Source organism: Protopterus annectens, chromosome 4.part0, assembly GCF_019279795.1.
Source record: "Protopterus annectens isolate FY-2018-M chromosome 4.part0, PAN1.0, whole genome shotgun sequence".
NCBI lineage: Eukaryota > Metazoa > Chordata > Ceratodontiformes > Protopteridae > Protopterus > Protopterus annectens.
This window is the reverse complement of record NC_056733.1, coordinates 1,982,947,368-1,982,958,638: the sequence shown is the minus strand read 5'-3', so window position 1 is coordinate 1,982,958,638 and position 11,271 is coordinate 1,982,947,368. Positions and strand designations below refer to the sequence as shown.

The 11,271-nt window shown below is 42.0% G+C and overlaps 1 protein-coding gene across 1 annotated transcript in view; it reads left to right on the top strand.

Moving 5' to 3' along the window:
- Window positions 1-11,271, top strand: part of LOC122800085 (zinc-binding protein A33-like) — a 270,210-nt gene that overhangs the window by 65,538 nt on the left and 193,401 nt on the right. Inside the window, exon 3 of the mRNA XM_044069600.1 lies at window positions 999-1,094. Within this exon, the coding sequence (XP_043925535.1) occupies window positions 999-1,094 (96 nt within the window). The remainder of the gene's footprint in view (window positions 1-998; window positions 1,095-11,271) is intronic.

The window sequence follows — 11,271 nt, the reverse complement described above, 5'->3', positions numbered from 1 at the left end:
TGAATCTTCCTTCAGTCTGTCAATACAGACATAGTAATGAAATCACTGGATAATTTTCAAAAGAAAATAAGCCTCAGTTCTACCTTTTGCATCTCTGTTTTTCTTAAACTTTCAAGTCCATTCACTGCAAAGAAAATTCTGGACACACCCTTTCAGTCTCTTGGTAACAGTAGGCTATACTCCCGTTATCATTACGACTTGCCATGGTTGCCTCTCCTTCCTCACCCAAGGTTGCATAGTCATAGGTTCATAGGTGTTTACTATGCTAATAACCACAAGGTTTTTTTAAGCCTAGCCAATGCATTCTAAATCTTTGACAAGTTCTGCTGGTACTCTTGAAAAGTGTAAGCAGGGGCCTGGGAGATGAAACATTTACTAGCAGGGGCCTGGGAGATGAAACATTTACATACTGCCTGTTTCCATTAGAAACACAGATGCCAAACTGGGAATGAATTTCCTGTTCCCCATCCAGTTGTCCAAGTTACACTTGAATTGGATTAGGGAGAAACTCTACTTCACATGGAAGGGGAGTCTGTTCCAGAAATGGGGTAGCCTCAGGGATACATACCTGCCTGTTCACTAGGTCCTATTTATATCACAGGTAAGGTTTAAGTCTTTAGAATGGATAATTCTGATGCTGTTTGTTTTGTGGATATGCAGAAGATCCATCAGAGTGGGGTTTGACAATGCCCTGTATGCCAGGCATAGATATCCCCTCAACAGCCTATAGATGATAGGCTACAGTAATAGGGCCTTGAGGTGGTCTGCATAGGACATGTTACTTACATCAAGGCTTTATTACAGTGATCCCCACAGTCCACTGTGTGAGTGCTGCTATGTCCTGCCAGGTCTGTGTAGATTTTAATTTGTTACATAAAGCTTCCTATTCTAAGCGAGTCATTAGACCTGGCATGTACTTAATTTGTATTTATGCTTACATAATAATCATTAATATTCAGGTGGCAAGCATACCTAATTCTTCTCCTTGCATTATTCAGAAACAGCTTCAGGATGCCTTGAAATCACACACCAGTCTGAAGCAGGAGATTTCTCACCAAATGCTTCAAGATACCCAGGAGATCAGCACCATAAAGGTAACACAAGAAGTGAAACTTTGTTCTCACTGAAACTTTTGTTCTTTCTGTAAGTAAATATTATAATCTCATCATTGTACTTAGCAGTATACTTTGTTGCCCTGGCTATGCTTTGTTTTATGTTAGTCATATTCTTTGTAAAAGAACATTTTCTTAAATGGTCCTTCCAGTTTCTGCTCATCATATATATGACATTGATATCTGCACAGTTCTATACAAAGCACAGTGTTTATCATTCAAGCACACAGTGTAGTATCAGTTATCTTATTCAACCACATGGGAATCCTTGCCAGCTTACATTCAGTGAGTTTCTGTCTGCACTGCAGTACTTGTGTCATGGTCACTAAACTGGTCAATCTTCCTTTATAAGTGGGCTGCTTGTTCCATAAAAGCACAGTCTTTGAAACTATATAAACTGTGTGTTTACTACAGACAGTTCACTGTCTTGCTTTTATGGAATCAACAGTTTGATCATAGGAAGATAAGAGTTCTAAGGCAACTCAGAAAGACCATTTCCACCATGTCAGTTGTGACGACCCACCACTGGACCAGTAATCAAGGAGCTTCAATCCTCACCACTGGTACCAGTGGGGGACGTACACTGGGAGGTTAACAGGTACACACACACACAGTATTTCCAGCTCTGCATCAAGTGCAGTTTCCCTTAAGAGCGCACAGAGACCACAGTTAGTCCAGGGCTGGTTTCTCTACCTTTCTCCAGATCCCCAATAAGACTACCCACTAGCACAACTATGGAGATGAGATCTCAGCTGAGTGACCAAGCCAAGACCTCCAGCACCCTCTCTGTTCAACTAGTGCTTCATGTCCCTGCCCAAGTAGCTGACACACTCACTCTTTGAGGTTTGATTTACACACACACACCTGGTAAAGGCTGGCACAGGTTTACTTGCTATGCCCCCTTCTGCACAGACTATAAGGTAGTTATCACTGCCACCAGTCAACTCCTTATCAGCTACTTTAAGGCCGTTAACGGGTGTCAAATCGTACTGTGTAATATTAATATTAACACAAATGGTAGTTTGATCAAGAGCAAGGCTGTTAGGAGTGGCACACGCAGTGTCACCAAATAAATATGCAAGTACTCTCTCAACTTAAATATCTATACACAGATCAGTCACAATAAAATGTTTAAATATATTTAATATTAAATAATAAAAGAACAAGACAATACTAAATATATGTTAATGGTGACATCAGAGTTCAAAACCACAGGAAGTATTTAAAACAACATTTCAGGACCGTCTCAAAAAAAATTAAAATATCTAAACTATGCTTTACAATATTCCTTACTGAATCTAAGAGAATTACTATAACCTAAGAACTTACTAATAGAGCAAAGCAGATGTGGTGAATGGATTTTCTAGTTGTTGTCAGATCCAAGAGAGAATGCAGAATTTTCTGTTTCACTAAGACTTCTCAAATTAATATTTTAAATATTACTGCTGGGATAACTTGCAGAATGACATTGTTTCTTGTCATCTGACTACTTGTTCCTAGACCAAACAACTATTGATGAAGGTGGCAGTATTGATCAGTCATACCAGAGGTGAATTTATGAATACCCATCCAGTTATTTAACTCATTTGAAAAGGCAAGCAGTTATTCTAGATAAGGTATAGTAGCTGTGAGGCAAATCTATCCCTCAATCTTGTCTTAGTCATTTCACAGAGTAGATTTAGATTTCTGGCTTAATGTTAGTAGGACTGTTTAATTTTTTGGAGGTGTAAGATTTCTTGGACTACTGGATTACGTATGGTCATATAAACAATGTACAGCTTGCCACTAAGTAGTTTGTATGATACTGAATATAGAGCATCCCATCTCTCTTTGTAGCTCATGTCTTTTAAGCCCTTAATCTTCTTAATTAAGAACCTCTGGAGTTATTACAATTGCTTGATATGTTTGGTAAGATACGTCTGGGGGTACTTTATGATGGGCCTAATCAGTGCAGAGTACAAAGAGGACTTTTTTTGATAAAGAGGAAATACCTTTTGCTTTGAGCTTTTGATGGTATGCTTTGTACTCATCCTACAAAAAGCACAATTGTATATGCCTTCTTGGCCACTTGTATGTAGTTGTTTGGTCCATACACCCCCAGCTAGTCCTCAGAACCCCATCCCTCATAGATAGAACCAGTACTCTATGTAGTGTATACACCCCTTTGATCTCAAGTACAGCATCTGCTATTGTACTCAACTACAGCATCTGCTATGGTACTCATCTTCAGGTCCCTTCACCTACAGGGAGTGATGTGGTACACATTCAGACCACCTTCATGTACACTGAGTGCTGTAAAACATACATCCTGCAAGAAGTGTTGTGGTATATACCACCTGCAGGAAGTGTTGTAAGCATATCATCTGCAAGGAGTGCTGTGGTACACATTCAGACGACTTCCACCTAAAAGGAGTGCCGTGGTACACACAATGTACATAGACTGATGTGGTGCATACAGTGTATAAATAGTGCTGTGATGCATCACTTGCAAGGAGTGTTATGCTACATACCATATGTAGGGAGTGCTGTGAAACACACTGCATGCAAGAAGTGCAGTCTGTGTACATATTCAGGCCACCTCCACCTACAAGGAGTGGTGTGATACACACAGTCTGTAATGAGTCATGTGGTACACACAATCTGCAAGGAGTCCTGTGGTACACACAATCTTCTGGGAATGCTGTGATGCACACTTTCAGGGAGAACTGTGGTGTGCACCACCTGCTGGGAGTACTATGGTACATGCCACCTGCAGGGCATGCTGTGGGATATGCCACCTACAGGGGAGTGCTGTTGTATGCACCAACTGCAGGGGAGTGCTGCAGAATGCACCACATGCAAAGGAGTGCTGCGTGATGCGGCATTTGCAAGGTAGCTCTGCAAGGCACACCTTCTGCAGGGATTGTTATAGTATGCCATATCGGTAAGGAGAACTATGGTGCACAGCATCTGCAGGGAGTGCTGTGGTATACATGTTCTGCAGGGAGTGCTGTAGTATGCACCTTCTGTAGGGAGTGTTGTGGTACACACCATCTGCAAGAAGTACTGTGGTACACATTTAGGCTACATACACCTACAAGGAGTGCAGTGGTGCACACACTGTCTGCAAGTAGTGCTGTGCTACACACTGTCTGCAAGAAGCGCTGTGGTATACTTCATCTGCAACATTGCTGTGGTACACAATGTCTGCAAGCAGTACTGTGGTACACATTCAGGTCACATACACCTACAAGAATAGCAGTAATGAACACACCATCTGCAAACAGTGCTGTGGTGTACATTGTCTGCAGGGAGAGCTGTGGCACACACCATGTACAAGGAGTGCTGGCTACGGTACACACTGTCTGCAGGGACTATCACAGTATGCACTGTCTGCAGGGACTGCCGCGGTACATACCATTTGTAGGGAGTACTGTAATAGACTATATCTACAAGGAGAGACAATTGCAGGGAATCCTATGGTGAACACAATTTGTAATGAGTTCTGTAGTATATACCATTTGCAGGGACTGTTTTGCTTAGCACGATCTTCAAGAAAACCTACAGTATACATCATCTGTAGGGAGTGCTGTAGTTCATAAGTTCTGTAAGGAGCGCTGTGGTGTACAATATATACAAAGTGTGCTTTGTATATATTATCCACAGGGAGGGCTGTGGTACACGTCATATACAATGATTGCTTTGCATATATTATCCACAGGGAGTGCTGTGGTACACATGGTGTGCAGGGAGTGCCATTGTATACACCATCTGCAGGGAGTGATGTAGTATGTATTGAGGATACATCCACCTTCAAGAAGTGCAGTAGTACCCACCATCTACAAGAAGTCTGTGGTACACCATGTGCAGGGAGTGTTGTGGTACATGTCATCTACAGGGATTTCTGTAATACACATTGTCTGCAGAGAATGCTGTTGTACACACCATATGCAGGGAGTGCCATTGTACACACCATCTGCAAGAAGTGATGTGGTACTTATTGTGGTTAAATCCACCTACAAGAAGTGCAACAGTACACACCATCTATGAGCAGTGATGTATACACCACCTACAAGAAGTCAGTAATTCACACCATGTGCAAAGAGTGCTGTGGTGCACATCATCTACAGGGAGTACTATTCTACACATTGTCTGCAGGGAGTCAAGAGCACACTGTCTGCAGGGCATGCCATGGCACACACCATCTACAAGTAGCGATGTAGTGCATACTGAGGCTACATCCACCTACAAGAAATGTAATAATACACACCATCTATGGGGACTGAAGTAAACATCATCTACAAGTAGTGGTACACATCACCTGCAGGGATTGCTGTAGTAAACATTGTTAGCAGAGAGTGCTGTGTTGCCCACCATCTGCAAGAAGTGCTGTGATGTACATTGTCTGCAGTAACTACTGTGGTACACAACATGTGCATGAGGAGTGCCGTGGTAGACACCATCTACAGTGAGTGATGTACTTACTGAGGCTGCATTCACCTACAAGAAGCATAATAGTACATGCCATCTACAAAGGAGTGATATACACACCAATTAAACCACTGAAAGTCCTCTTAGTGGAAATGTGCTGTGGTACAATATCGGGAGACCAACCAGACAATAAAAACCTTTAATAATATGCACTCTGTTCAGTAAAATGCTTTCATCTTTTCACTTAAGACTTCTTCAGAACTATTGTTTTCTTTATTGACTAGTTGGTCTCCCAATATTGTAACATAGCACATTTCCACTAAGACAACCTTCGGTGGTTTATTTGTTACTTTTTGGGTTTTTGGAACACACTGTTGTTGTCTTTACTTACACACCAATTACAAGAAGTGTTGTAGTGCATGTCATTTGCAACAAATGCTGTGCTACACACTGTTTTTAAAGAGTTCTTTGGTCTACAATGTCTGCAGAGAGTGCTATGCTCACAGCATCTGCAGGTTGGTACACATCATGTGTAGAAAGTGCTGTTGTACATATCTATGTATTGCTGTAGTACACATTGCCTTCAGGGAATGCTGTTGTACACATCATATGCAGGGAGTGCTGTAGTCCACTGTTTGCATAATGTGTTGCAGTACACACCATCTGCAGGGGTGGTGCACACCATGTGCAGAGGGTACTATGGTATATACTGTCTGCAGGGAGTGCAGTGGTATACAACATTTGCATGGGGTGATGTAGTATACACCATGTGCATGGAATAAGCAATTTGCAGAGATTGTTGTGATACACATCTACAGGCGGTGCTGTGGTACTCGCCATTTCCAGGGAATGTTGTGATACACACCAGTTACAAGGAGTGCTGTGATTCACAACTTGAAGCCCATCCAAGTATACAGAGTGCCACAGCATGTTGTTCTCATCCTTCTGGAAAGACTGGCATTGCCTATGACTGGCAAACTCACTGAGAATCCTTTGCTGGAATAATGTTGAAAGGAGGCACAGTGTTAAATGCAAAGCAGGGTCTCTCTTTTTGAGGTAGTAAGGGATATGCCTATTCTTATATTCTCAGCTAACCAGAGTAGAGCATTACTGAATGGCATAGTATTTCTCAGTATTTTCTCATTGACAGCAAGTATTCTCATTCTTTTGCAGTAGTTTTCTCTGCATCTCCACACTGAAAGTTGTTTTTTACTCAATATTTCTCTTATGTATGCTATGTACAGTTATATGTGAAGCACCTCATGTCTTTCTGCATCTTTTAGGGAAAACTGGAATTTTTTTATTGTTTTTTTTTTGCTCTCTTGTCATCTGTTATCAGCTATTTCCTTGTGCCCTCCTCTCTTGTTAACCATTATGGGGTGGTGACAGAGACATTCAACATGTTGCAATCTTAATGGCAGAAAGGCTATTGTCCTTGAGCCTACCTTTTTACCCCAACTGCTTATGGTTGCTGATGCATTTTGTTTTATAATCCATGCCAGTTTTCATTATTCTTTACTATAATTATTTGTTCATTACGTTAGAACATTCTACTATTTCTGCTTAGCTGTGGCTAAACCTTGGAAGTTATTCAGAAAGATTTGCAGTATGTGTCATCACAGGATGTTGTAGCACAATGTGGTCTGATGCTGCTTAGCTATGTAGGTAGGATCAGCATAACTTCAGCATTCCTGGAAAAGGGATAAATAGTAAAATAGGTCAGCCATGTGGCAGCAGCTGTGCTCTGTCATGATATGGGTAGTACCAATGTAACAAGAACAGCAAGGTGTCATGCCTGAGGCTATACTTGCTCACATGTACAATGAAGCACCTCAGAGTTGTAGCACCACAACAGCAAAGTGCCAGCATAGTTCATCATATAAAATGGAGGAAGGAGAAAATAAGACAGGCAAAAACTGAGCAAGAGCAAGCAGAGGAAAACACACAAAGGTAACATGAAAAAACGATACTTGCAAACAGGAAAGGCAAACCTTTGTGGAGAAGCTGCCCATTTTACATATTTGAAGAAGAAGAGTAGATGGGTATCGTAACATGGAGCTTGTGTATGAAGAAATGAGAGAGCATGGAAGATAGCAGGGGTAGTGAAACAAACAAGAAGAGACAGAAGCAGACAGGAGTGGTATGAACAGCAGTGGAGGGATGCACAAGATTTCTATTGTAATTCCAAGGCTTCTATAAGTCCTGGAATTATGAAAAATAACTGTGAAAATACATAAGAACAGTAAATGTCAAACATCACTGTTCTCCTTTAAATTTGCTTTTTTGAAGGAGGGGGCAAGTTGCCCTACAAACGTCAAGATAGGATTACCTCTGGGAAAAGGGAACTCTCGGAGAAATGGCAGTTATGGACTTTGTATATTTAAGTGTGCATTTTTTTCTCATTCAGTCTTACTGTTCAGGGAGTCACATTAACGAGTCCCAGGATATCAAGTGGTTATCATGAAGACAACTGTTGATGGGGAAGACTGGATTGCAAACAAGGTATGGGGAATAACACAAAAGGAAGGAGGATCACATGATGGGGGATAGGATGGACAACAGCAGGCTTATTTGACCAGCCTGTGGAGACCTCACATGGACATCACTTAACTACTGTACATGGCTGATATCATGGGCAGGCTGTGCCCTTGGCTGCTTAATGGTTGGGACTGGTCAGTTGTGGAGCTCTGTCAGCCATTCCAGGAGGTGCTCCAGGATTCCAGTGCAGGAGTCCAGCTGCCACTGTATGTTGAACATGATCAGTTGTCTCATCTCACTCTAGATTACCATGGGGTGGACCAATCTTGGCCATTCTCCGAAGAGGAACCTTCATCCTCCTGACAGGTGGCTACAGAGACCAACAGTGAGCCTTTTAGGTCATCTTCAGCAAGGTGACCGTCAGCCTTCAGCTAAGTGGTAGGCATGACATCTGCTGGTGTCCCAGATCCAGGCATATCTGCTGAAGTGGATCCTGGGGCCTGCCAACAATTCACATCTTGCACCACAGCTTAACCTGTAGAAGGAGGAAACAAAAACAGAAAGAGAAAAAAATTACTAAACATTAGCAGACATGTCTGTCACAAACAGAATTTCAGGTGCACATAACAGACATGGAGACAATATACATGCCTCACTTCCAGGACAGACTATCAGACTTCCTAGGCCTAGAAAGACTTCTCAGTTGACTGCTTTCTTCTCAGTCACTGTACAACTATTTAGCACAATGTAACCAACAGAAGGCAGGGGAAACTAGTAGACAATAGACAGATGCAAACATAATACTAGCTTACTCTTTCTAACTTTTACTTACCAGTGGCACAACAGGTTAGTGCAGTGCCTTCACAGATTGTTATAGTGATGCCAGCACTGCTCATCAGAAAGGATGAGGCCATAGACATCTCTCACTGCTCTGACAAGCTGGTGCCAGGCATCAGTCTTATATAAGAGGCCCATGTAACAGCCCAGTAGGTACCCCGATGGCTCTTGTGTAGCAGGTACAAAAAGATTATGGTTTCCTGGCTGAACTAGCCAGGAGCCCTCAAGAACCTAGTATCTAAAGAAGTGATGTCCGCTCAGTAGGTCTGAATAGGGAGGGAAACAGTAGCCCTCTGAACACATCCACAAGTTATGGGTAACTCATAATGTGCATCATCAGACAACAATGACACACTATTAAAAGTAGCACTGTTGCAGAGTGGCAGTGCTATTGGCTTTATGGCATGCATATGCCCTATTTATACAGGAACAAGAAATAGTGACTGTTGTAGAGCTGCCTTGGTGTAATAGCAGAATGTCTCAGATATCAAGCCGATGTAGATGGCCTTTGGCTGATCAAGTTTGCTGATGACTAGAAGTTCGGAGCAATAGCTGATTCCCCAAATAATGTTGATATGCTACAGAAAGGACTGACTCAGACTAATGACTGGTGTCAGAGCCATGGCCGACACCATGGCCTCAAACTAAATGCGAAGAAGTGCATAATAATAGCCTTTGGGAAATCAAATATCACTGCAAATTACAACATTGATAGCATCCCCTCAAGAGTGGACCCATCTGTGAGAGATCTGGGTACTCCGATAGGTAGTAATCTGAACTTTGACCACCCTGCGTCCACGGTAGTGAAGGAGATCCTTCTATGTGTTGCAGCTTATAAGTAAGAGAATGACATCCAGATCTAAGGATGTCATAGTACCACTGTATTTTTGGCCCTCAGACCAATAATCAACTACAATGCACCCTTTGGCAAGTACCATGTAAGACAACTGCAACAGTTGGAACATCCTCAGAGGTTTTTTGCCAAAACAAAATACAAGGTATAACCAACATGTCATATGCGAACCGATTAAAAGCTCTAACACTGTATTCAGTTTCCTACTGATTATTGAGGGGTGGTCTATGCCTCATATAGAAGGCAGTCTCTGACCCAGCCCTGACAAAAATGTTGCATATTCACAAAACTAACTGCACGAGGGTTACCCACTCCAAGGATTTAAACCTGATGTCTGACATGAATAGGTCATGCTGGAGAGACAGATTTGTGTCCAGAGGTTACCCCTCCTCTGGAACAGGCTTCCAATTCACATGAAGCAGAGCCCTTCCATGACCATCTTCAAGCACAATCTGGATGGGCAGAGGCAGTCTGTAAAAAAAAATTGTCAAAACCCCACTTGCTAAATCTTGTTATCTTTCTTCTAGGGATAGAAAATTGGGTAAAATCTCACTAAAACTGGCTAGGCTTGTAAGGGCTTTTGAACCATTAGCCTAGTAATCTCTAATGAACTTATGAAGCTATGAATGCATTATGGCAGGGATTTAGAGATCTAGTGCTACGTTACCCCATTAGCATAATCATTCTGCTACAAGAACAATTATAACCTGAAAGATAGTGTGGTTTCCTTGATACGGGAGTCTGCATTAAGATGAATAAGTTTGGAAAAGGAATTGAGTGGAGAAGAGTTTGTTCTGTAATATAAGCATAATGAAAGAAGGCAAGACACCTGGTAATGTACCTTTACATTGCACTGCACTGTGCAGACTCAGTGCATGGCAGTAACAGAAATAGGTGGTAAGCAGTAGATTGAGTGAAGTATTGTAGCACAAGGGCATATGAGGGTGTTGACCATCTGGGAGGGGAGGCTGTCCCTGACAGCATAATACAGGGGCTTGACAGGCTACTGTCTATTTGGGTGGTCTTTCCTGACAGCAAACATAGTACAAGGCCATAATAGGTGACTGTCCCATGGGGTAAGGGCTACACTGTACCGTATGCACATATTCTGTAAGACAGGCTTGAACACCCATGCAGGGTAAATGATAGCTCCAGTTCATAGGTCATACTATGGCTATGTTAAGAGATAGAGAGAGATGTGAGAGGCACATGCTGTGCACAGTATCAGTGGCCATCAGAACTGTGCTGCAAGATCATGGGCAGCGGCATACACCTCAACCTCTTAGTGCAAGAAATCTGGATAAAGCCCAACAAAATGGGGGAACAAAGGCCCAAAAATAGGGACATGTTTTAAATATTGCACTTATAAACTTAGAAAATTGCTAGGGTTACAGGGTTTGTTTTAACATACATTTTCTGAAGGATTTGAAGTTTGAAACTCAAATGTATGTCATTATTTAGTGACTTCAGTCCTCAGATCATCCAAGTGATTTGTCAGAAAAACACATATTTTATGAGGAACAGACCAAATATATGAGCCAGAAATCTGGACATTCTGCGAAAATCTGTACGGTTGAGAGG